Below are 27054 nucleotides of genomic sequence, written 5' to 3'. Positions count from 1 at the left end.
CTAAATGCTACCTAAGTGGATTTAACATCTAAAGAAAGATCAAAATTTATTTTTTTAAAAGATTTTATTTATTTATTCATGATAGTCACACACACAGAGAGAGAGAGAGAGAGGCAGAGACCCAGGCAGAGGGAGAAGCAGGCTCCATATAGGGAGCCCGACGTGGGATTTGATCCCAGGTCTCCAGGATCGCGCCCTGGGCCAAAGGCAGGCGCTAAACCGCTGCGCCACCCAGGGATCCCAGAAAGATAAAAATTTAAAGACAATTTGGAGTTGGTTGTAGTACTTATGAATGGCTTCACCAGGTTTTTGTTGCAGTCTAAATTTTGTTCCAGTCAACAGGCTCAGGAAGAGCTTCTGTTCTTGCTCAGTGGAGATTTCCAGCAAGTGTTTCAGCATTTTGCCAAAAGTTAGGTGTCTGTTTCTCTAAATCCCTTTCAGGACCTTCCCTGGACTAGTTTTATCCAATGTTTGGCCTGGCCCTCACCAACAAGCATGTGGGCTAATTGATATAAATCTGAGAAACCGGGTAAGTTTGAACAACTCTGCTAGACTCTAGCAAACCTATCGAGGTCCTCAGTCACTTTAGGAAACTCTTGAAGTATGGCTCACAATTCAGCCTTAGTCCAAGGCTAAATAAATATGGGGTTTATTGAGATCCTCAGAAGACTTAGCTTTAAAGGGGAAGGTTTTAATAGGTTCAGGAAAGAAGGGAGTGGGGAGAAGTTTGAGGGGAAAGGTAAATTCAGCTAGAGAATTAGAACAGGGAAACTGAGGGTATAGAGGAGGTGCAGGCTTTATGGAAAGGAAGGAGGCTGATGACACCGGAGGTGGCATCTGAGCGCAAGGTAGCTGCTTCCATCCTGAGACAAGATGGCAGTGGGAAGAGAGAGACTTCAGAAACTTTTAGGTCTTTGTAATAGTTTGTCTCAGCTAATCTAGAAATTGTATTTTGCAGAGAGGCAATTTTAGATTTCTGATAACTTTTGGAAGCTTCAAAATACCAATCAAAATAGGCATCCCATGCACCTTTGACAGCTTCTCAATGCCAGTTCAGCTTTGAGAAAAGTGTTAGGGAGATCAAATCATGGCCATTGTAGTTATAAATTAGTTTTGGCTAAGTCAGAAGATTTATTTAGGAATGTGGATGAGGAGGGACCATAGTTTTTAAACAAAAACCAGCCAGGGTCCCCAAAGCAGGCATAGGGGGCAGGACTCAAAAGTATTTTGATGTCTGGGATCCCATTTCTTAAAGGCTTTTTTCTAACGGAAAAAAAAAAAATTCCTAAACAGTACAGTTTCAATGGGAAAAGCCTGTTCTAGAAGGAAATCAAACTTCTGATAGGAATAGTCCAGTTTCAAAAAGGAGTCAGATCAAAGACTTGTACAGTTCCAGTGAACAATCTGGTTCCAAAGAGTGGGACCAACCAAAGGTTAGCATAGTTGTAATAGGAACAGTTTGATTCCAAAAGGAAGTTGGACTAAAGGTTAGTGTAGTTCCAATGGGTGTGGTCTAATCCCAAAAAGGAATTGGGGCAAAGACCAACACGAGATACAGTTCTAACAGAAACAGTCCCGTTCTTCAGAAACAGTCCCGTTCTGAAAAGGAGTCGGATCAAAGTCTAAATGAGTACTCACAGAAAGAACAAGGCCTTAAAGTCTCAAATAAAAGCTTGGAGAGCTCAAACACAAGGAGAGCATGGCTAGCAGTCTAAGAAGAACATTGAGGATCATTCTCAAACTCCAGGGTAGGCAAGAAAACCATGAACCCATTGGCTCTGTGGGTACTGGCACCCGTTTGCTCACCAGCCTCAGAGATGATTGGGGGTCCTCTCTGGATCCCACCTCTGTTCACCAAATGTTTTTTTTTTTTTAACCAAATGTTAATATTAAAACAGTTATTTTATGGGCAAAAATGAGTTTTCTCAGGAATAACAGAATTGCAATTAGGGACAAACAAGCTATGGCAAAACTATGGCAAGTGCAACAAACAAGAGGAACAGTTATTTTATACGGAAGAAAGAGGAAACTGGAAAGGATTGTTTTGAAGGAAAGTCTGTTGGAAAAAAGCAGGAGTTCAGGGTGATGATGGTTTCTCTTTGAGTTACAGAGGTAGTCAGTTTCTTGTAGGAGATGCAAGGTACCTCTTTCCCTGTTGGTCCCTGTAATTGATGATTCTTTCCTGTTGAAGAGTCTTCTGTTAGTGGTCTCTAATTGACAATTTTTTCTATCATGGACATTGAATGGTACAGCTCCCCCTTCTGGCTTTTCCTTCTAGTATCCCCAATCCATGTTAGTGAGGTTTCCCTTTATTAATTTTCACATACTTTTTGACCACCTCCACCCATTTCACCTATCCACTACCTGACCCTCATGACCACCAGTCTGTTCTCTATAAATGAGACCAAGCCACCCAGTTGCCCCTGTGTAGAAGCATTTTGGTTATAGTGCCATTTGTTTATTTTTGCTTTTGTTGCCTTTGCTTTTGATGTCAAATCCAAAAAGTCATTGACAAGACCAATGTCAAGGAGCTTACTGCCTTTGTTTTCTTCAGGGAGTTTTATCATTTCAGGTCTTATGTTCAAGTCTTAATTCATTTCAAGTTAATTTTTGTATATGCTGTAGGACGGGTGAAGTTTCTTTTGCATGTGATGTCCAGTTTTCCCAACACCATTTACTGAAGAGACTGTTCCTTCTCCATTGTATATTCTTGGCTTTTCTGTTATAAATTAATTGACCATATATGCAGAATTTATTTCTTGGCTCTCTGTTCTGCACCATTGGTTAATGTGTCTATTTTTATGCCAGTCTCATACTGTTTTGATTATGATAGCTTTGTGATATAGTTTGAAATTAGGAAGCCTGTTGCCTCTAGCTTTGTTGTTCTTTCTCAAAATTGCTTTGTGTATTCAGGGTCATTTATGGATTGTTTGTTCTATTTCTGTGAAAAATGGTACTGGAGGGCAGCCCTGGTAGCGCAGTGGGGCAGCCCCGGTGGCACAGCGGTTTAGCGCCGCCTGCAGCCCAAGGTGTGATCCTGGAGATCCTGGATCGAGTCCCATGTCAGGCTCTCCGCATAAGCCTGCTTCTCCCACTGCCTGTGTCTCTGCCTCTCTCTCTGTGTGTCTCTATGAGTAAATAAATAAAATCTTTAAAAAAATGGTACTGGAATTTAGTTTTGTTTTTTAAAGATTTATTTGAGTGAGAGAGACAGTGAGTGAGCATGAGCAGAAGAGAGAGAGAAGCAGGGTAGTCTGAGGAGGGAGCCCAACATGAGACTTGATCCCAGGACCCTAGGATCACAACCTGAGCCAAAGGCAGCTGCTCAACTGAATGAGCCACCCAGGCACCCTGGCTTTGGAATTTTTTGTTTTGTTTTGTTTTTGGAATTTTAATAGGGATTGCCCCAAATCTGTAGATTGCTTGGGTAGTATGGACACTTTAACAATATTCTTTTAATCCATGCATATGGAATGTCTTTCCATTTATTTGTATCTTTAATTTCTTTTATCAGTGTCTTATAGTTTTCAGTATACAGATTTTTACCTTCTTGGTTAAATTTTTCCAAGATATTTTATTCTTTTTGATGCAATTGTTAATGGGATTGTTTTTAAATTTCTCTTTCTGGTAGTTTGGTATCAGAAATGCAACAAATTTTCTTATATTGATTTTTGTATCCTGTCACTTAATTTGTCTATTTGTTGTAATAGTTTTGGTGGATTTTTAGAGTTTTCTATGTATACTATCATGTTATCTTCAAACAGTAACAATTTTACTTCCTCCTTTGGATTTAGATGTCTTTTCCTTTTCTTAATTGCTCTTGCTAGAATTTTAAGTAAAATATTGAATAAAAGTGAGAGTAAGCATCTTTGCCTTGTTCTGATCTTAGAGGAAAAATTTCCAGCTTTCCACTGTTGAGTATGATGTTAGCTATGGCCTTTATTATGTTAAAGTTTGTTCCCTCTATGCCCAGTTTGTTAAAAGTTTTTACTATAAATGAACATTGCCTTTTGTTTAATGATTTTTTTGTATGAAGGTGGTCATTTGATTTTTATTTTTCACTTTGTTAATGTGGTATATCATAGACCGATTTGTGGATGTTGAACCATCCTTGCATCTTGGGATAGGTCCCACTTAATCATAGTGTGTGATCCTTTTAATGTATTGTTGAATTCAGTTTTCCAACATTTTGTTGAGGATTTCTGCGCCTGTGGTCATCAGGGACATGGGCCTATAATTTCCGTGTGTGTGTGTATGTGTTTCTCCCCCCCCCACCCCTCCTTGATATTAGGGTAATGCTGGCTTTGTAAAATGAGTTTGGAAGCATTTCCTCTTCTTTAAGGTTTTGGAAGAATTTGTGAAAGATATTAAATCTTCTTTGAATATTTGGTAGAATTCACCACTGAAGCCATCTGGTCTGGGACTTTTGTTTCTGGGGAGTTTTTTGATTATTGGCGCAATCTCCTTGGTTGTAATTGGTCCAGATTTTCTACTTCTTTCTGAGTCAGTCTCAGGTAGGTTATTTCTAGGAGTTCACTTCTTTTAGGTGTCTGATTTGTTGGTACATAAGTGTTCATAGTATATTATGATCCATTGTATTTTATGATATCAGATGTAATAGTTTTATTGAAAAGTGTATTCTAGCCTAATGTGTGTTGTCTTCTTCTCTTTTCCTGCCAGAGTTTGCATGGATCTGATCCCATACTGCATTCCAAATCAGCCTAACTTTTTCCAATCTTAGATTTGTAGTTGCATTATCTTGATTTGCATTGTCCTTGAGTCTTAGAGCTGGAACTTTTGTAGGATGCTCCTTAAGGTCCTTCACAGTTTAGCCCCCATGTGATGTACCAGCCTAATCACTTGTAGTGGGAAAATGGCAGCTCCCAAAAAGATGTCTACATCCTAACTGCTGGAACCCATTAGTGTTACCTTATTTCGAAAAAGGATATTTGCAGATGTAGTTAAGGGTCTTTAGATCATTGTGGATTATCTGGATTATCTAAATCCAATGTCCTTATAAGAGACAGTAGAGGAAAAGGCCTTGTGAACAGAGACAGAGATTGGATTGATGTAGCCATAAACCAGGGAGTGCTTGTAGCCTCCAGAATCTTGAGGAGGCAAGGAAAGATTCTCCCCTAGAGCATTTGGTGGCTCATAGCCACACCACTACCCTGATTTTGGACTTCTGGCCTCCAGAACTGTGAGATCATAAGTTTCTGTTTCTAGGTTACCAAATGTTTGGTAATTTGTTACAGCAGCCCTAGGAAACCAGTACAGATTTGGTAAAGTGGAGTGCTGCTGTAACAAATAGCTAACAATGGGGAAGTAGCTGGTAAATCAAGCGAAAGCTGGAAGAGTTGTGAAAAATATGGTAAAAAGCCTAGATTGCCTTGAGGGGACTGTTGGTAGAAATAAGAATATTAAAGGTGATTCTGCTAAGGACTTAGAGGAAACCAGGGAGTGTGGTAGGGATAAAGCTTCTGTCATAAGAAACACTTTATGTCCTTATGAGTATAACGTTGGTAGAAATAAGAATGTTAAATCCACTGCTGGTAAATGCTCAGAAGGAAATGAGGGGGGCAGCCCCAGTGGCGCAGCGGTTTAGCACTCCCTGCAGCCCGGGGTGTGATCCTGGAGACCCGGGATCGAGTCCCTTGTCGGGCTCCCTGCATGGAGCCTGCTTCTCTCTCTGCCTGTGTCTCCGCCTCTCTCTCTCTCTGAATAAATAAATAAAATCTTAAAAAAAAAAAGAAGGAAATGAGGGACCTGTTATTGGAAACAAAGATGATCCTTGTTTTCTAGTGGCAGAAAACTGGCTGAATTGGATTCTACACTTGTGTGGAAAACAGAACTTCTAAATGATGAACTTAGATAGCTAACTAAGGAGCTTTCCAACCAAATCATTAAAAGTGTTTCCTGGTTTCCCCTTGTTCATAATAAAATGCAAGAGGAAAGAGAAACTGAAGATGGAGGTGTTAAGGAAAGAGGACTGTAGCACTTCTCCTGGATAATGGGAGCTTCTCCACTTGTCCATTGCAAAGAATGTTGAAATGCGGAAACTCAGTGTTGGGGACACAAGCTCTGGAAAGAAGACCAAATATATGGCTGGACAGTCTTTTGCTATATAGGTTAGGCATATGACTCATGGATCCACTCAGCATTCTCAGCAGAAGCCAGGAGTAGAGGTGGGCTTATGCAGGAATGGTCTGTGGAGGGTTTTTTTGTTAATAACATGGTCCTGGTAAGATATACAAGAGACCCCCAAGGATTTTGATTATTGTATCAACAGAAACCTTGCCAGCTCATACCAGAAGAGACAGGATGAAATGAGACAAGGCTGTCAGACTTTCCAAATCCCATAGGCAGGAAATTGGCTGATAGACTACTTAACTGCAAACGTGCTACCCTTCAACCCTTCAAGAAAAAGGAATTATGAGATTGAAGGCAGAGCTGTGGCAAGCAGGACAGCAAGTGGAGCAACAAGCCACTGAGGGTTATGCTCAGGGCTTGAAACCTAATAGAATTTGTCCTGCTGTATTTTGAACTTGTTTGGGACTGATAACTCCTCTATTCTTCCTAATTTCTCCTTTATGGAATTTGAATTTCAATCTTTGGAATGCCTGTCTCATTACTGCATTTTGGAAGTACACAACTTGTTTTCTAGTTCATAGGTTCACATATGGAGAAGAATTTTGCCCCAGGGTGGAGCATACCCAGTGTCTCACTTATACCTGTTTTAAGTGATTTACATGATAAAATGTGAGACTTCTGGTGATATTTATGTGAGCTTTTGATTTAGAGATGATATTCTAATGGGTTGAGATTACATTGGGGAATGTTGGGGTAGGGCATATACATTTTGTATGTGGGACAGATATGGATTCTGGGGAGCCCAGGATGGACTATAGTGCCTTGAATGGTGGCCCCCCAAAAGATAAATGTAGATCCTGACCTTTGGAACCTGTTGTGCTAACCCTGACAACAGGAGTTTAGACCTTTGACCTTTACAAATAAATTTCTCTTGTTTTAAGCCACTATGTTTGTGGTTTTGATATAGTAGCCCTAGGAAGGCAATATAATACTCTGCAACAGTCTTTTCTTCATTGATACCTTATTTATGGAGTTAGCATATTACTTTCTCCTTGATAAAACTAATGTCTTTCTAGTATGTTCTCATAACATTTGGTCAATACTTCAGTAATAATTCTTATTACAAGGTATGTATGCTAATTTCTGAGGCTAAAATGTGAGCTTCAAGGGATAAGATTATTTCTTAAATTTATTTTGCAAGGCATAGTGTACAAAGTAAGTGCTAAAATGTAAGCTTCACGGGATAAGATTATTTCATTTAAATTTATTTTGTGGGCAGCCTGGGTGGCTCAGCAGTTTAGCGCCACCTTCAGCCCAGGGCGTGATCTTGGAGACCGGGGATCAAGTCCCTCTTCAGGTTCCCTCCATGGAACCTGCTTCTCCCTCTGCCTGTGTCTCTGCCTCTCTCTCTCTCTCTCTCTCTCTCTCTCTCTCTCTCTCTCTCTCATCAATAAATAAATTTATTTTGCAAGGCATAGTGTACAAAAGTAGGTGCTAAAATGTGAGCTTCAAGGGATAAGATTATTTCTTATTTATATTTTGCAAGGCATAGTGTACAAAAGTAGGTGCTCGGGATCCCTGGGTGGCGCAGCGGTTTGGCGCCTGCCTTTGGCCCGGGGTGCGATCCTGGAGACCCGGGATCGAATCCCACATCAGGCTCCTGGTGCATGGAGCCTGCTTCTCTCTCTGCTTCTCTCTCTGCCTCTCTCTCTCTGTGACTATCATAAATAAATAAATTAATTAATTAATTTAAAAAAAAGTAAGTGCTCAGTAAGTATTCGTAATATTGGGTTGGTAGAAGCAATAAGAATCTTTGGCGCTCTCTGGTGCTCTCTGGCTCTCTCTAGCTCTCTCTCCCTTTCTCCCTCTCTCTTTCTGTCTCTGTCTCTCTCTCTTCCTTCTCTCTCTCCCTCTCTCTCTCTCCCCTTTCTCTCTCCCCTTTCTCTCTCCCCTTTCTCTCTATCCTTCCCTCTCCCTCCCTCCCCCCATCCTCTTCTCCCCTCCCCCCTCTTCTCCCCCATCCCCCTCTTCCCCTTCTACCCCCCTCCCCCCTCTCTTTCCTCCTCTCCCCTCTCCCCATTTCTCTCTGTCTCTCCCCCTCTTTTTTAAAGATTTATTTATTTGAGAGAGACAACACAAATGGAGGGGCAGAGGGTGTGAGAGAGAATCTCAAGCAGACTCCCTGCTGAGCGTGGAGCCCAACATGGGACTCCATCTCATGACCCTGAGACCATGACCTGAGTCAAAATCAAGAGTTGGACACTCAACCTACTGAGCCACCCAGGGCCCCAAGAGTATTTCTTATTCATATTTGTTTTCCCAAGACTCAGTACAAAAGAAGTCGGCACTCAATAATGTTGATTCAACAGAAGGGACCTTATATTAGGTAGTGTCTTCTTCAAACCACCATCAGAATTACCTCTACAATATACCTGATCTGTGGAAACTGTCCTGATTGCATGATCCAGACAGGATGCTTAATGTTCATTCCCTCCTGCCCTTACCTGTTCTTTTGTGAACAAATATAAATTGTCAGCAAGTCCTTTGTTATGCAGACTACAGTCTTTCCCACTACAACTTTTATTTAGTAGTCTTGACTTTATCCTCGTGAACCAAATCTCTCTTTGACAGTGTAGCAGGCTGGAAGCTGGTAGTTCCTTTAACAGTTGCACTTTGCATTTTTGTTTTCTAGACTTCATTATTCTGTTCACGTTCTAGTTTTTAATGTTTCTTGTAATAAGAATTCTAAGTAAGTCAAAGAGATTGAGAGGAACAGATGGAAAATGAAGAATTGAAAGCATTGAGTAGATTGAGGGAGCTTGGGAGAAATAATGGTTTTCTGTTTGGGGAAGCTCCATTTTTTTTTTTTTTTAATTTAAAGCTTTCTTGGGAATTTGTCTCGCCTGTCTCTCGCCTGTCTCTCGCCTCTCTCGTCTCTCTCGTCTCTCTCCTCTCTGTCTCTCCTGTCCCTCTCCTCTGTTTCTCCTGTCTTTCATCTCTCTTCTGTCTCTCCTGTCTCTGTCTCTAGAATCTTTTAGTTCAGACTAGAAATTTGAGTGCCTATTTTGAGCATGGCCCTATGATGGGCACTGTGTAGGAAGCAAAGATGGATGAGGTATGCCCCCTACCTAAAGAAATTTATAATTTAGTACTATTTGCTAGGGATGACTATAGACTGATGAGGGTAAATTTTCATAACTCATAACTTCTATATCAAAACTGCATTTATAACACTGGTGTTGCTCTTATAACTACTGTTGTGCTCTTTTATACATATAAACATATCCTCTATGCAAATCATTTTTATTTCTCTATGGTAGAACTTTTTGGGAAACACTGTTATTTGAAGCTAAATATTGTATAAAGCAAGTGAACAAATTGGAAATACCAGTTTTTGGGGTCTTTTTTACTTTTTTAAACTTTGAGGAACTGATGTAGATGATCTCTCAAGGATATTTCCTCATGAATTACTGGCAAATTGCCCCTGGAAGTCCATTCCAGAAGAGTTCCCAAGTGCTGAGAACAGTGGTATATTGAGGGAATAGGTGTGTATGAATATGTTCTCAAGGTGAACACTTGGAAGGATCCTACTTAAATGTGTAAATTCTGGCATATGAACATTCTGCCTATGGTTGCACAGTATACAAGCCTCTCTGTAGCTCTAGTCAAGTCAGCTAGGTATTAAGTGTTGCTCCCTGCTTTGCTTAAGGTTTTGTACATTCTTGACTTTTTCAGGCCACATCCAGTTTATCCCATTGTTTCTTCTGCCTTTAACTTTTCCTTCTCCTTCTCCTCCTTTTTTTTTTTAATGCCATCGAGTTGGACACTATTAATAGCAAGAATTGTTTGTGCACTGCTTTCAATTCCTGTGCTTGCTATGTTTATGTGAATAAATTAATCAGTTTTTCTCTCCTCCTTTTCCCCTTTAGTGACCAGACCCACAAGAATTATTTTGCATGTGTCTTGGATGCCCTCATATTTTCCATTTATATAAAGCATTAGTTTAAATTTGCCAAGACTAGAGAGAAAGATAAGCTGGCAATAACAAATGTGTACTATCTGTTTTGTTTTTTTTTAAAAGAATTTTATTTATTCATTAACGAGAGAGACAGAGACATAGGCAGAGAGGAGCCCGTGTGGGACTCTCCCAGGACCGTGGGATCACACCCTGAGCCAAAGGCAGGCATTCAACCACTGAGCCACCCAGATGCCCTTGTACCATCTGTTTAGTGGCTATTTCCTTTCTAGTTTAAATAGTTGAATCTACTTGCTTTGAATGTCTTGCACTTTGTTGTTCTGTACAGGACTGAGTAACCTCTCAATTCATTATTTCCAAAGGTTTTATTTATTTATTTTTCCAATTATTCCCAAAGGTTTTATTTTATTTTTTTTATTATAAATTAATTTTTATTGGTGTTCAATTTACCAACATACAGAATAACACCCAGTGCTCATCCCATCAAGTGTCCCCCTCAGTGCCCATCACCTATTCACCCCCACCCCCCGCCCTCCTCCCCCTCCACCACCCCTAGTTCATTTCCCAGAGTTAGAAGTCTTTATGTTCTGTCTCCCTTTCTGATATTTCTCACACATTTCTTCTCCCTTCCCTTATATTCCCTTTCACTATTATTCATATTCCCCAAATGAATGAGAACATACACTGTCCTTCTCCCGTTACTGTGGCCAAGTTCAAAAAGGGTGTTGCCTGAGTTCTCCTCTGGGATTTTGATGGAATCTTGTCTCACATTTAGATCTTTCATCCATTTTGAGTTTATCTTTGTGTATGGTGCAAGAGAGTGGTCCAGTTTCATTCTTCTGCATGTGGATGTCCAATTTTCCCAGCACCATTTATTGAAGAGAGTGTCTTTCTTCCAGTGGATCGTCTTTCCTCCTTTATCGTATATTAGTTGACCATAAAGTTCAGGGTCCACTTCTGGGTTCTCTGTTCTGTTCCATTGATCTATATGTCTGTTTTTGTGCCAGTACCACACTGTCTTGATGAACACAGCTTTGTAGTACAACCTGAAATCTGGCATTGTGATGCCCCCAGATATGGTTTTCTTTTTTAAAATTCCCCTGGCTGTTTGGGGTCTTTTCTGATTCCACACAAATCTTAAAATAATTTGTTCTAAGTCTCTGAAGAAAGTCCATGGTATTTTGATAGGGATTGCATTATACGTGTAAATTGCCCTGGGTAACATTGACATTTTCACAATATTAATTCTGCCAATCCATGAGCATGGAATATTTTTCCATCTCTTTGTGTCTTCCTCAATTTCTTTCAGAAGTGTTCTATAGTTTTTAGGGTATATTTTGAGAACCATTTGAATGGCAAATGGTTCTCCAACCTTTTATTTTCAGGTTGTAGGTGTCCTTCTGTCTAAAATGAGTCTCTTGTAGACAGCAAATAGATGGGTCCTGCTTTTTTATCCAGTCTGAAACCCTGCGCCTTTTGATGGGGTCATTAAGCCCATTCACATTCAGAGTTACTATTGACAGATATGAGTTTAGTGTCATCATGATATCTATTTAGACCTTGTTTTTGTGGATTGTTCCACTGAAGTTCTTCTTAAAGGGGAGTTTTAAGAGTCCCCCTTAAAATTTCTTGCAGAGCTGGTTTGGAGGTCACATATTCTTTCAGTTCCTGCCTGTCTCGGAAGCTCTTTATCTCTCCTTCCATTTTGAATGAGAGCCTTGCTGGATAAAGTATTCTTGGTTGCATGTTCTTCTCATTTAGGACCCTGAATATATCCTGCCAGCCCTTTCTGGCCTGCCAGGTCTCTGTGGAGAGGTCTGCTGTTACCCTAATATTCCTCCCCATGAAAGTCAGGGACTTCTTGTCTCTTGCTGCTTTAAGGATCTTCTCTTTATCTTTGGAATTTGCAAGCTTCACTATTAGATGTCGAGGTGTTGAACGGTTTTTATTGATTTTAGGGGGGGATCTCTCTATTTCCTGGATCTGAATGCCTGTTTCCCTTCCCAGATTGGGAAAGTTTTCAGCTAGGATTTGTTCAAATACATATTCTGGCCCTCTGGCCCTTTCGGCGCCCTCGGGAACCCCAATTAAACGTAGGTTTTTCTTCCTTAGACTGTCATTTATTTGCCTTAATCTGTCTTCATGGTCCCTTAATTGATTGTCTCTTTTTTCCTCAGTTTCCCTCTTTGCCATTAACTTGTCTTCTATGTCACTCACTCATTCTTCCACCTCGTTAACCCTCGTCGTTAGGACTTCTAGTTTGGATTGCATCTCATTCAATTGATTTTTAATTTCTGCCTGATTGGATCTAAATTCTGCAGTCATGAAGTCTCGTGAGGCCTTAATGCTTTTTTCTAGAGCCACCAGTAGCTGTATAATGGTGCTTCTGAATTGGCTTTCTGACATTGAAGTGTAATCCAGATTTTGTAACTCTGTGGGAAAGAGGGCTGTTTCTGATTCTTTCTTTTGAGGTGAAGTTTTCCTTCTAGTCATTTTGCTCAGTGCAGAGTGGCCAAAAACAAGTTGTATTGGAACACGGGGGAGTATCACTGGTCCGTCCAGCTGGTCTTCTGGGGGAGGGGCCTGCTGTGCTGATTCTCAGGTGTTAGCACTTGGGGGAGCTGCTCTGCCCCTGCCTGCTGCAGGGCTCAGCGGGGGTTGTTTACCCCGTGGGGCCCCAGGAGGAACAGCAGCAGTTGCTATGGCAACTCTGGAAGCCTGGATTTAGCCTCCGCAGGAACTACGGGGCTCGGGGCTCTCGGTTCTCCGTCTGCAGGGCCTGGAGGCTCCGGGGCGGGGCCGCTGATCTGCTCAGCTCCGGGCAGGAGCGTCCTTGCTGTCCTGGGCCCTCCCGGCCTCTGCCTGTCCCGGGGGAGGCCGGATCCTGGGCTGTGTCCTGGCGCCCTGTGCTCCGGGGCCTGCGCTGTTGGATTCGCGCTCCCGCCCTGCAGCCCCCTCCGCGGAGCCGCCGCCCGAGCCGCTCCGAGCTGCTCCGGCCCCGCCGTGCGCGCTGCAGCCCTTAGGGAGCTCGGCCGCGGGTGTGGGCTCTCCCGGGGCGCAGGTGTCTGTTAGTGTCCCCGGGAGCCCGAGGGCATCCCCGCCCTCCTGGGTCCTGCTCCACCTCCCTGCGAGCCCCTTTCCGCCCGCCCGGGAAGGTTGGTGCAGCTCCTGCTCCTCCGGGACGGGGCTCTCCTGTCCTGGGGACACTCGCCCCGGCCTCAGCCCGGCTCCTCGCGGGGCCCCTCCCCCTCGGAGGCCTTTTGTTCCTTTATTTCTCTTTCCCCGTCTTCCTACCTTGATAGAAGCGCGGACTCTTCTCACTGTAGCCTTCCAGCTGGTCTCTCTTTACATCTCAGGCCGAATTCGTAAATTTTCAGGATTGTTTGAAGGTTATCTAGGTAATTTGGTGGGGACAGGCGATTTGGGGACCCTGCTCTTCCGCCATCTTGCCCCTCCCCCCATTCCCAAAGGTTTTAAATGGCATTGGTCATTTTTTTCTGACCTACACCCTGTGGAAAAATCAAAGTGCCTGGGCTTTAAGGCCAAAGATCTAATTTGATACACCAACCTCCTATTAATTTTTTCATTAAGGTATTTTATGTCTTAAGTAATAAATATCATCTACACAAGTAGCTAAATAAAAATAATATACATCACTGGGTTTTTTTTGATAGAGTAAGCATGTGAGTGAGGGAGGGAGGGGCAGAGGGAGAGGGAAAGAGGGAATTCCAAGCAGGCTTCACCACACCTAGTGCAGAGCCCAGTGTGGGGCTTGATCTCACGACCCCAAGATCATGACCTGAGCCAAAATCAAGAGTTGGCCACTTAACTGACTAATCCACCCAGGTGCCCTAATAATACTGTTTTTAAAGAGTGTATATAAAAACAATTTTTGTTTGTGAAAAATGGGCAGTCTTTTTTTTTAACCTTTATATAACACTTCCTTCATTACTGTTAAATTATACTTCTCAGTAATTTGCAATGACATAGTTAGAACTAGAGAGTTTAATGCTAAGTAAAATAAGTCTATCAGAGAAAGACAAATGCCATATGATTTCACTCATGTGGGCTTTAAGAAACAAATGAGCAAAAGGAAAAAGGGACACAACCAAGAAACAGACTCTTAACTATAGAGAACAAATTAGTGGTTGCCAAAGGGGTTATAGGGGAGGGTGAGTGAACTATGTGATGGGGATTAAGGAGTGCACTTGTTCTGATGAGCACCTTGTGTTGTATGTCAGTATGAATCACTATGTTGTACACCTGAAACTAATGTAGCACTGTATGTTAGCTACACTGGAATTAAAAAATTCTACTTCTCAGTGGTATTTCACATGAAGAAACAATAAATTATCCGTCTTTTAGTTATAGCTAGTGATGAGGAAAAGTCAAGGAATTTCATGCAATCTTTTCCAGTCACGAGTATATGCTTGTAACTTAAGAATGTCATGTAAGAATCATCATTCGTTCTCTTTCTGTATTATAGTAAATGGAAATCAGTCACTTTACTATTTGGAAGTTTTTGTTTTAAGCATAAATTATAATTTGGTTTTAAGCTGTAGTTTCTCATTTCATTTTTCATTTACATCTATTAACTAATTACTTTTATTTTAATAGTGAATTTATGGCAGAAGAAAGTAATGAAAAATTTTGGCAGTTTTTGGAAACTGTACAAGAATTAGCAATTTATAAGCAAACAGGTAGGTGATATGCATATTTTAACTTAAAAAATTTCTATTCTGTACATACATTAGATATGTTTATTGTCTTTAAGGGTGAAGTGTAAATGCTCAATATGGTAAGTATGAAAATTAAATTTGAAAAGATATTTTAATGGAAATGATTCCAAGCATCCATTTCTGAAAAATAAAAGTTTAATCCTTTATTATAAGAACAATCACATGATTAGCAGTGTTTCAGATTGCATTATAATCAAGGAGAAATAGAAATTGTTCAATTATGGCTTTCTTTTTACCTAGATTTATTTGAAATAGTTTTGCATCTAGTAGTGTTTTTTTTTTTCAAAAATGCTTTTAAAGAGATTTTTTACTACTTGCCTTTAACAAATCAGGTAACCTATGTGTTTTTATTTCACTATCTAGAAGATGTAGTTAGTCATTCCTAATTTTTAAATATATGTGAATATATATTACGTATCTATATATGTGCATAGTCTTTAAAATGAACAAGTGTTAATGTGTTTTCTGAGGAAAAAGATTAAAGATAATGAAATGAGGTTTTAGGAGCAGAGGCTAAAAGGTTAATTATTATAAAGAAAGGTTATTTTCCTTTCTCTAAAGAGAATAGAAAAAATACGTGGAATCCGTAAAGGAGGATTTCTTTAGCCTTGCACACATGGGGAGATTACTATGATTACTATGGAGATTAAATATTTGAGAGACTACTTACTCTGGTGATTCATTTATGATTTTGTTATTGAGTGTAATTGTAGGAGAAACAATAGATTTGAATATCTTAAGTGTTCATTTATTGACCTCCATTTGGGTCAAGTAGCCATGAAGTTCAGCAATTTTTTTATTTCATGAGCTAGGTAATTTGCTCTTTAAAAAACTTCATTATTTAATTATCATTATTTGAGTCACAAGAGATACTGTGTACTTCCGTAGATTCTGGGAATACAAAGATGATCTGTACTCCCTGGACCCCATAATACTGTCAAGGGGACAGCAGAAGAGCGCACTCTGCTGTGAGGTGGTGAGAGCTTCATGGGCTGTGATGACAAAGAAGCACATGGAAACGGGCACCTAGTCAGTACTTCAGAGAGAGCAGGGTGGCCTTCCTAGTGGGGGGTGTTGAAGCTGAGAGTGGATGGTAGAGGTAGCCAGGTGGTAAGGAAAGGAGAAGAGCACAAGAGAGGGTGGTAGTAGGCTGTGCAGAGGAATTTTGACCACATAGAAGTAGACAGGCAAATGCATGGGGCACTGCTGATGGTTGGCTTTGTATTTGTCCTGGTAATTTCAGTTTTGATATTTGAGGCAAAAATGGGCTAGATTAATATTTAAGGTTCTCATAGTTGAAAAAAAGAAATCCACCAGCAGCCCAGGTGGCTCAGCAGTTTAGTGCTGCCTGCAGCCCAGGAGTGATGCTGGAGACCTGGGATCGAGTCCCGCATCGGGCTCCCTGCATGGAGTCTGCTTCTCCCTCTTCCTGTGTCTGCCTCTCTTTCTCTATGTTTCTCATGAATGAATAAATAAATTTTAAAAATCCACCAAATTTTGTGGCTCTCACCTAAAGTCCTGAATGTAGCTATCTTAAATCTTTGGTTCTTGGTATATACTTTATAGTCTTATTCAGTGCTGTTTCCGAGTGGGAAAGCAATCTTGAAAATTACTCTTATAAATTTTTGAACTGCTTTTAGTTGCTTAGATGTATCTAAGCACTTTACCTAAATGAAATGACATGCCTGAACAATCTGATGGCAGATGATTACTAACAAGTTAGAATATAAGCTTAAGAATACCTAAATTCTACTACAAGCATATAATATAGGAGGTATGTATTTCAGGGTTGAACCTAAAAAGATTTCTATTAAATAAGGGTTACTAACACAGAAAATAGAATTCTATTAAAACTATTTATAATGGCAAGATCAAATACATACGCTGCATCATCACTGATGTTGTTAAGTGTAGGAGAGGATGCTGTATATTAGGAGTTAAAAATGTCAACGATTGTCAGAGTTACTGAATTCAAGATATTATCCTAGAGGAAACATTTTAAATCCTCAGTTACTTGTAATTTTTTAGGTTGTTGAATCTCCATTAAACCACATAAATACTCTCTACTGAAGAATAATTCTGGTGATCTACTTGCCTAAAAAAGTTGTAAATATTGAGGATTTAACTTTTTGAATTCAGGTGCTAGTTTCATGCCATTTAGTGAGAACACTTTACATTATGTGTCAGCAAATTAATATCTTTTAAACATTTAATAAAGATTTAATAAAGATCTTAATAAAATTAAGATCTTTAAACATAGAATTGCCTGTGTTTTTTTTTTAAGCTATTTTATGGTCCTGCTACAGAGTTAGGTATTTATTGATGCTTCAAGATTCAGATGGCATGATATTTGCCAACCTATGAGGTTTGTGTGGTGAGTTAGAAATGTCAACCAAGGTTTATCTAAAATGAGTCCCTACTTATTTTTACTTCCCCATGTGCTCCACATGGAAGAAACTCAAAGTCCTTGAAGATTTAATGGTTTTTACGTAAGTAAAGTTGCTTATATATTTTAATGGAAAGATTTTTGGAAAATGCTATGACTTTTGTAACTGAGTTACTTGTAACTGAGAACTGGATTTGGATAGGATGATGATTGCAGTTTGGATGTGTCACATTTGAAATGCTTATCAAATATCCAAGTGGAGATACCCCATAAGCTGATATATGAGTGGGAGATTTAGGTGGTAAAAGTCTAGGCTGAGGGTTGGATTTGGGAGTTATCAACACTAAAAGAGTAATTAAAGTTAGAGGGAGGAGGTATAAAATGAGAAGAAAATAGTTCCCAGGAGCAGAAGCCTGACGAGCATCAATGTGTAAGAACTAAACAGAAGAACACACAATAGAGACTAGGAGGACCCGTAAAGGTCAGTAAAAACCTAGAAAGTATAGTGTCATGAAAGCCAAGAGAACACTGAGTGGTAAGTGATGGATGTTATTAAGTACTATAGACTGATCAAATCATGAGAATATTAAGCTTTTAACAACAGAAAAGTTATTGGTGACTTAGCAGTTTCAGTGATCTAATTATCAAAAAACTATGTGGTAGGTTGAGATATGAGTTGATGTTGGAAGCAGAGAAGAATATTAAGTCTTTCAGGAGGAACTGTGAAGCATGAAAAGATGCCCAAAATCCCTCATCAGGGAAATGCAAATCAGAACTGTGAGTTATTACCTCCATTCAGAACAGCTAAAATCAAAACTCAGGAAACAATAGGTATTGGTGAGGATGCAGAGAAAGGGAAACCCTGTTATACTGTTGGTGGGAATGCAAACTGCTACAGCCACTGTGGAGAATAGTATGGAGGTTCTTTAAAAAAAATAGAACTACCCTGGGATCCAGCAATTGCACTAGTAGTTATTTACTCAGAGGATTCAAACATAGTTATTTGAAGGGATACATATACCCCAATGTTTATAGCAGAACTATCAACAATAGCCAACCAAGGGAAAAGTCCAAGAGTCCATCAGAACTGGTGAATGGAGAAAGAAGATGTGGTGTATATATACAGTGGAATGTTACTCAGCTATAAAAAAGAATAAAGTCGGGATCCCTGGGTGGCGCAGCGGTTTGGCGCCTGCCTTTGGCCCGGGGCGCGATCCTGGAGACCCGGGATCGAATCCCACGTCGGGCTCCCAGTGCATGGAGCTTGCTTCTCTCTCTGCCTGTGTCTCCGCCTCTCTCTCTCTCTCTGTGACTATCATAAATAAATAAAAAAAAAAAAATTAAAAAAAAAAAAAGAATAAAGTCTTATCATTTGCAATGACAATTGAAGCTAGAGTATTATGCTAAGCAGAATAAGTCAAAGATACCATAGGATTTCACTCCTTTGGAATTTAAAAAACGAACATAAGGAAAATCAAGAAACTTAACTATAGTGTGTTCTCTTAATAGAGAACACACTGATGGTTACAAGAGGAGAGGTGGTTGGGGGATGGGTTAAATGAGTGATGGAGATTAAGGGGTGCACTTGTGATGAGCACCAGGTGTTGTATGTGTTGAATCACTAATTTCTATACCTGGAAAAAAAGATTGTGCAGCAAATAAGATGAATCAGTAGTGGGCTATGTAGGCTGCTGCTTTTTTTCCCCCTGAAGGTGAGAGTGATTTATGTATATTAAATGCCAATAGGCAGAAATCAATGAAACATGAGGCTGAAGAAAGAGGAAGGATACCAAAAAGGCAAAGTCTTTATTAGCAGGTTAATTGGTGAGCCTGAATTGAGTTATTTATTTTTAGCACATGTGTGAATGGGGGAAGGGGGAAGAATCCCAAGCAGGCTCCACATCCAGTGCAGAGCCTGATGCACGTCTCAGTCTCAGACCATAAGATGATGGCCTGAGCTGAAATCAAGAGTTGGACATTGAATCAGTTGAGCCACCCAGGTGCCCCTGAATTATTTTAAAACATTAGCTATCCAATATATCCACCTCATGATTGAGATGATCTTGCAAGTTAAGCCTAAATTATAGAACCTAAACCCCTGAACCCTACATCCATCTCTACATTGGGGACAATAAAAGTGACCAGTGACAAAATTTGATGTCTCTTGTCAGGCACTATTCACATTTGTTTCTGTTGACTCTGTTTTCAGACTGATCCTCATTTGACTGATGCAGTCTTAGTTATGCTATTATATTAATTTTGGCGATTTTTTTTTGTTGGCCCTGTAGCTATTGTGTCTTTTTAAAGACCAGGTGGTTTTTTTGTTTTGTTTTGTTTTGTTTTTTTTTTTTAAGATTTTACTTATTTATTCATGAGAGACACACAGAGAGAGGAGAGACATAGGCAGAGGGAGAAGCAGGATCCATGCAGGGAGCCTGATGTGGGACTTTATCCCAGGACTCCAGGATCATGAACTGAGCTGAAGGCAGATGCTTAACCCCTGAGCCACCCAGGTGTCCCCCCTTTTTTTTCCCTAAAGATTTTATTTATTTATTTTAATTAATTTTTTAAAAAAGATTTTACTTATTCATTAGAGACAGAGAGAGAGAGGCACAGACACAGGCAGAGGGAGAAGCAGACTCCATGCAGGGAGCCCGACGTGGGACTTGATCCCAGGTCTCCAGGATCAGGCACTGGGCTGAAGGTGGCGCTAAACCGCTGGGCCACCTGGGCTGCCCTAGTTTTGAGAATTGATTTAGAGATAGGATGGACCTGTCAGTAACAGGATCTGGACTGGGAGGTCAGGGAAAACTCTTTCCAAAACAAATGACACTTAAAGTTTGCTGAATAGGAGTTGGCTGAACATGCACCACCTGCCCTTCTACATTTTATGCCAAAGGAATAGCTTGTGAAGACCCAGAGTGGTTAGCCTCCTCTCTATTTGAGTATTGCCTCTCGGTCCCATATAAGCCATAATGAGATGGCTAATGATCCTTTCTTCCCCTCAGCATGGTCTGAATTTGGTCAGACCTTATCCTTATCCTTTGTCTTTATCTTTGTATTCTTAAGTATACATAAGTTTCTACTACTTTATTGGCTTTGGTGATATTCTTTTATTGCCAGCTAACATTTATGAGAAATCACTGAGCTTATTTTACTTTCCACTTAATTTCCCCTTTGTTGTGGTTTGGTTAGTGATGTGCTTTTCTGCATCACTGGAGCGTGTAGCATTTACATAGTATTCTGTAAATCTCAACTCTTTCATTTAGTCTTGTTTCTCTTCTTATGTGTATTCAGAGTTCACCATCAAACTTTATGCTACAGTTTCTCCTATTATTTCTTGGTTAGGTAAAGTTTGCTTCCTAGTTGATGCTTCATTATGAACTCCTAGGAATAATGGCCTTGAATTCTTCACATACAGCACTGTGCATGCATGAATTTTATTCTTCAGATTTTTAAAAAGATTTTATTTGACATTGAGCACAAGCAGGGGGAGCGGCAAGCAGGGGAGAGGGAGAAGCAGGCTCCCCACTGAGCAAGGAGCCCAATGTGGGGCTTGATCCCAGAACCCTAGGATTATGACCTGAGCTGAAAGCAGACATTTAACCAACTGAGCCACCTAAGTGCCCCTATTCTTCACATTTCTAACATTAGAGTACCATAGTTTTACTAGAAAATGTTTCAGTACCAGCCAGCTTGAGTCTTCATTCTTAGATACGTAGACTCATTATTTCTTTTAATTCTTGAGAGTTATCTTGAATTGTGGTTTCATTCTCTTCTATTTCTTAGATTTTTCTAAATTAGGGATACAATTATACATACCATAGCTCTCCTTTGCCCGACTTCGGGATCTGTCAAGAACTGTAAAGGGGCTGAGGTTTTTTTATACTACTTGCAAGTTAAAAACTTAGCTTCCCACAATTTCAACGATCAAACATAAGAGAGTCCTTCATCAGAGCTGGAAGACTGACCAAAGGAAATCTCCCAAGCGGGCCACAGCATTCTCTCCTTGGCCAAGAACCATTACAGTAACTCTTGAGACTTTTACTGTCCTGCTTGAAAGGCTCTGAGGTTGGCACGATAGATTGTAAAGAGTTGTTGAATCAACTTGGTTGTAACTCTGCATCATGTCTTCCATCCTCTCCTCTGCCAGGCAAGCCAAGGTTCTAGTGATTTTCCAGCCTTCTGTCCATAGTGGTAACAGATTTCCTTCCTTTTTCACTTCATGTAGGTATGCATGTCTATAGCTATTGTCTGAAGAGGGTCAAACCTTGCTCTGATCCAAGATAGGTCTTTGTACTTGTCACAGTGGGTTGGACTTGAAGCTGACAGAACCACTGGTGGGGGAAGTCCACTTACATGGAGGAGTGTTAACAACTAAGACCTCATTTGGGTAAATGCCTTTGAATCTGCTGCCTAGTTCTTGACCTTTAACCTCTTACTTCTCAATAATAGGCAACAAATTGGAGGACCATTTATTGCCTAATTGACTATACAGTTTTGTCAGTATGTTCACTATCAGTTTACAAGGACTTCTTTTTAAATTCTGTCAGTTGACCCATGAAGCTGACTGGGTCTTTTCTCCTCCAGAAATATCTGTATATCTGTCAGCATTCCATCTCTATTGTCCAATCTGTCCGGTACTATGAAGGATCTGAGATTTTACCATTTTCAAGTTATTAGTTTCATGGATGCTGACAGAAGACACGAAACCCCTGTATGAGAGACAGAGGACTTTATTATTCAAAGAAAAAGCAGCACCCACCGTGTCCATGTATTTGTGCTGATTCCCTGAGCCCCAATTCCCACAGGGCAATGTAGAGGGCCAGATGACCTCTGAACCATGAATGGGTTGTGTTAGGGAGCGAAGCCAAGGGTCAAGAGCCCAGCACCTTTTGAACAAGTAGTAGACAGTGTAGAAAGAAAAAACCAGTACAGTTTCCCTCACCACCCCCAAAGTCTCTCCTTCCACATAGCACCTTTCTTTCCCTTGCTCCCCCAGGAGTGTGTCTATGGTTACATTTTCCTTTTGTCTTCCCTTCTCATCATCCAGGAACTGTGATCTGCAGGTAAAGCTGTGAGTCTAACCTACCTCTCCTCTCTCAATGAAGGTTATGTCAGTTGATAACTTAGTGCCAGGGAGTAAAGGAGAGAGGGAATGTCCAGGGACTAGCTTATAGGTACCCATGCCATCTGGCTCCAGAGAAGCTGTGCTGTTAGCTCACCACCTCTGGCTGACACAGTGGCTAGAGTGCAGACGATAACAACTCCAGGTGGTGTAGAGAAAAGGAAAGGGCAAAAATTGGTGGTTCTTTCCTGCTTACCTCCTGAGTATCACCAAGCCCCCTTCAGCTCTTGGTGTCCATTCTCCTTCCACATGATTTCCATCTCCACAGAGGTGTTCAAGAGTTCTTACACTCTAGGATTCATCCTTTGGTGTCTTCGAGATCTTTGTAGATGGCTTTAGGGGAGGGAACTATCAGTTCAGGTTTTTCTATACAAGAAGACATTTATTCTTTTAAGGTCAGCTTCAACTGCTGTCTCCTAAAGCATTCTGGACACACTAATTGCTTGTAGCTATGTGTACTAAATCTGAGTAGAGTTTATTTATACATGTCATTTAAAATTTAGTGAGTCATACTCTTTAGCTTTATTTTGCTGTTCTTTGTCTCCTCTGAAATCCTAGGTAGGGCCTGCATCTTATCCTTGTATGATAACCCCACAGCCTTGGAGTTAATTAATCTGAGATGCTGGCATCTTCTGAAGAGATTTTAATGGCAGGATTATTTTCACCTGGACTCATATCACTTGATTGTACTTCACTGAAAGATCCAAATGAAGTTAATAAACCAGATCTTGATTTTTTTTCCATTTTTCTCCAACATCATCTATGACCAAACTTAAGATTTTGATATTAAGTTAGCTTTACAGTAGAGACGTGCCAGTGTCTTGAAAATGAAATAACATCCTATTATTTTGAATTTTTTTATAGAATCACCTTATTCTTATTACAACTTAATCCTGAAGAAAGCTGGACAATTCTTAGACAATTTACATATCAATCTCTTAAAGTTTGCTTTCTCTATAAGGGCATACTCACCAACTATTCAGATGTTCCAACAGGTATGTAAAAATACCCAAACTAGTCGACAAAGAAGCATGCTGATAATATGCAGAAACCTTAATGTGGGGATGCCTGGGTGGCTCAGTGGTTAAGGGTCTGCCTTTGGCTCAGGGCGTGATCCTGGGGTCTTGGGATCAAGTCCCACATCGGGCTCCCTGTGGGGAGCCTGCTTCTTCCTCTGCCTGTGTCTCTGCCTCCCTCTCTGTGTCTCTCATGAATAAATAAATTCTTAAAAAAAAAAAAAAAGAAAGAAACCCTAATGTGAATATCTTTGGTTGAAAAAGATCTCCAGACTTACAGAGCCTGCCATTGATTATATTATCATTGTTAATCATTGATTATAATTGAATATATTACATAATCTTATAGTTATTTGGAATAAGGAAATTATGAGAACAAATGATTATTGAAATTAACAGTAATGAAAATTTTAATTTGGCACTTTTTTCAATGACTTTGAAGCATGTTCCTACTATAAAGTTGATTTTGTTAAAGTATTTGATTCTGCCTGCATGTAGATATTTTTTACTTTAATTAGAGCAATAACTTAATAGTAGTTGATGAGTTATTTTAATCAAAGGAATGTATGAGTTTTAAAGATCATATTTTAATTACCAACTACTGTAGCTAAATATAATCTTTGAAATCTTAGATTGCAGCTGATGAGCCTCCGCCAGATGGCTGTGATGCATTTGTGGTTATCCATAAAAAACACACCTGTAAAATTAATGAGCTTAAAAAACTGCTAAAGAAGGCTACTTCAAGGTAAGTTCATGATTGCCAATAGTGAGGAGTTGAAATAGCAGAAATTTCTTGCAATAAAAATTTTTAATAATAAAGACATTGCTTATTAAATAATGTACTGTATTGAAAAACTGAATCTGAGGTGCTCAAGTCTTTTTCTAAAACATACAAGTACTTTCAGTATAATATCTCAATTAGCTTTTGATTTTGGAATATAAATTATACCAAAATACCATAAAATACATGAAATATGTTTTGTATAATCATTGTTTTTTTAGATAAGCATGCAAAACTGGATTTATTTGGACTCCATCTCTTTAAATATAAACTGAATATAACTTAGGAATAAAAAATTAATAATATGAACACTAATACAGAGTGTATAGAGTTGCTTTTTGTTATAATGTATTATTAAAAACCTTTTTAACTTCTTCCAAGCATTTAATACAAATGGATATGGGCAGTCAGAAGGAAATTATTAATTTATTAGTACCAGTGTATGTTCTGCTGTCTGATTTATTTATACTTTAAAAAGTATTAAGGTTATTCTCTAATTTTGAAAGAGTTCTTTATATATATTAAACAGTAATATATATTTAGTAATTCATATCAATACTTGTCTTTTTTGTAAATCTTTTAAAAGATTACATTTTATATTATACAGAAGGCTTTTTAATTTTTTGTAGTCAAATGTTTATTTGTGTATGTTTTTATACTTAGTTAAAATCTCTCAAGTTTGGAAAAAACTATTTTCCAGTAGTTTTCCTAAAGTTTTTCCTTTCATTTTACCTTAAAAATTTTTTTTAAAGATTTTATTTATTTATTCATGAGAGACAGAGAGAGAGAGAGAGAGGCAGAATCATAGGCAGAATGAGAAGCAGGCTCTATGCAGGGAGCCTGATACAGGATGGACCCCGGGACTCCAGGATCACACCCTGTGCCGAAGGCAGGCACTAAACCACTGAGCCACCCAGGGATCCCAATCATTTTACCTTAAACTTTTAATCCATGTAAGTTACTATTAGGAAAAGATCCAGTCAGATATTTCTCCCTTCAGATGACTAGTTGATTATACATTTGTTATATTTATGTTATGCTCTGTTTCATAGCTCTTCTGTACATTAACTATTTCTTGTAGCAGTGCCATGCTGTTTTAGTTTTATTATTTTATAATATATCCTGGTACCTCACAGTAAAAGGTCATTGCTGCTTTATATCCTCCCAATTTTTTTTTTTTAGCTCTGTTGTTATTGATACTCTCAAATTAATATTAAAGCCTGTTTTCGGGCAGCCCCGGTGGCCTAGCAGTTAGCGCCGCCTTTGGCCCCAGGCGTGATCCTGGAGACCCAGGATTGAGTCCTACGTCAGGCTCCCTGCATGCAGCCTGCTTCTCCCTCTGCCTGTGTCTCTGCCTGTGTGTGTGTGTGTGTGTGTGTGTGTGTGTGTCATCAATAAATAAATAAAATCTTAAAAAAAAAATAAAGCCTGTTTTCTCCTGCCAAATTGCCTCCCTGAGAAACCTCAGTAGGATTTTAATTAGAATATGCTAAGCTTATTGGTTAATTTAAGAACAGTTTAATCTTGTGGGATCCCTGGGTGGCTCAGCAGTTTGGCACCTGCCTTCGGCCCAGGGCATGATCCTGGAGTCCCGGGATCAAGTCCCACGTTAGACTCCCTGCGTGGAGCCTGCTTCTCCCTTTGCCTGTGTCTCTGCCTCTCTCTCTCTCTCTCTCTCTCTTTCTGTCTCTCATAAATAACTAAGAACAATTTAATCTTTATTAATTTAATCTTTATTATATTGAATCTCTCGACAGATGACATGATGTATCTTCTATTCATATCTTCTTTCATTTTTTTGTTCATACCTTTTAAAATGTTAAAGTTTTTAAAAATGTTAAAGTTTTGTAATTCTGTTTTTAAATCAGAAATAACATATTTTATCAATTATTTTTTATTGAGATGAATACAAAGTTTTTCTCATTGAACATACTGTGTATTATGGTAATATATTAAAATATTGTATTATCTTTGTATTAATGGTGTGGGATATTTTCTGTTAAATTAATATTGCTTATGTTTTCATTAAGATTCATGTTTCTATTTTAATCGATGAGATTAGCTATTTTAAATTATAAATGCAATCCTTTTAAAGCAGTCATTCTAGCTTTATATAGTGAATTAGGCAACCATGTAATTTCTGTAAATTCTGTTATTCTTGTACATATGTGTGTCATAGAAAAGTATATCATAGGAATTCCTTTTTTAAAAAAAATAGAGCAATATATTTCTCCAAAGGAGTTTGATCCAGATGTTTTAATGTTTTTATTCAAGTTTTAGATTCATTAAGCTTCTCTGAAAAGTACTGCCTGCTATGTTTTAGGGGTATCTGCATTGAATTTTTGTTTTATTTCTATTATTTAAGTATAGTTGATAAACGTTATGTTTGCATCAGTGCACAACATAGTAATTCAACAATTCTATACTTTTTGCAGTGCTCACCATAAGTGGGATTATCTGTCACCATACAACATTATTACAGTACTATTGGCTGTATTCCTTATGCTGTACTTTTTATCTCTGTGATTTATTTATTTTATAACTAGAAGTTTGTGCCTCCTTAATCCCCTTCACCTATTTTGCCCATCCCCCCACTTTTCTCTGGGGACTACTGGTTTGTTCTCTGTATTTGTCAATCCGTTTCTGGTTTTTTTGTTTCATTTATTTTGTTTTCTAGATTCCACATAGGAGTGAAATCATATGGTATTTGTCTTTCTCTGCCTTATTTCACTTAACATAGCATGCCCTAGGTCTCTCCGTGTTGTCACAAATTGCAGGATCTTCACTTCCATATTTTTTTTTTATTTGTGGTCAGCAGGTGGGAAATTCTACCTTTTTTTTTAAGATTTTATTTATTTATTCATGAGACACATACAGAGAGAGAGAGAGAGGCAGAGACACAGGCAGAGGGAGAAACAGGCTCCATGCAGGGAGCCCA

At 39.3% G+C, this 27054-nt stretch overlaps 1 protein-coding gene across 3 annotated transcripts in view; it reads left to right on the top strand.

The window, feature by feature from the left end:
• The window catches only part of UGGT2 (UDP-glucose glycoprotein glucosyltransferase 2), a 194487-nt gene that overhangs the window by 7014 nt on the left and 160419 nt on the right, over window positions 1-27054 (top strand). For 2 of the 3 annotated variants that reach the window (XM_055335813.1, XM_055335812.1), the window contains exons 2-4: window positions 14684-14766; window positions 23184-23314; window positions 23968-24080. In XM_055335813.1, the coding sequence (XP_055191788.1) occupies window positions 14684-14766; window positions 23184-23314; window positions 23968-24080 (327 nt within the window). The remainder of the gene's footprint in view (window positions 1-14683; window positions 14767-23183; window positions 23315-23967; window positions 24081-27054) is intronic. The other variant, XM_055335814.1, reaches the window with a different exon arrangement.

Source organism: Nyctereutes procyonoides, unplaced genomic scaffold (assembly GCF_905146905.1).
Source record: "Nyctereutes procyonoides isolate TBG_1078 unplaced genomic scaffold, NYPRO_anot_genome, whole genome shotgun sequence".
Classification (NCBI taxonomy): Eukaryota; Metazoa; Chordata; class Mammalia; order Carnivora; family Canidae; genus Nyctereutes; species Nyctereutes procyonoides.
This window is presented reverse-complemented; position numbering and strand designations above follow the sequence as displayed.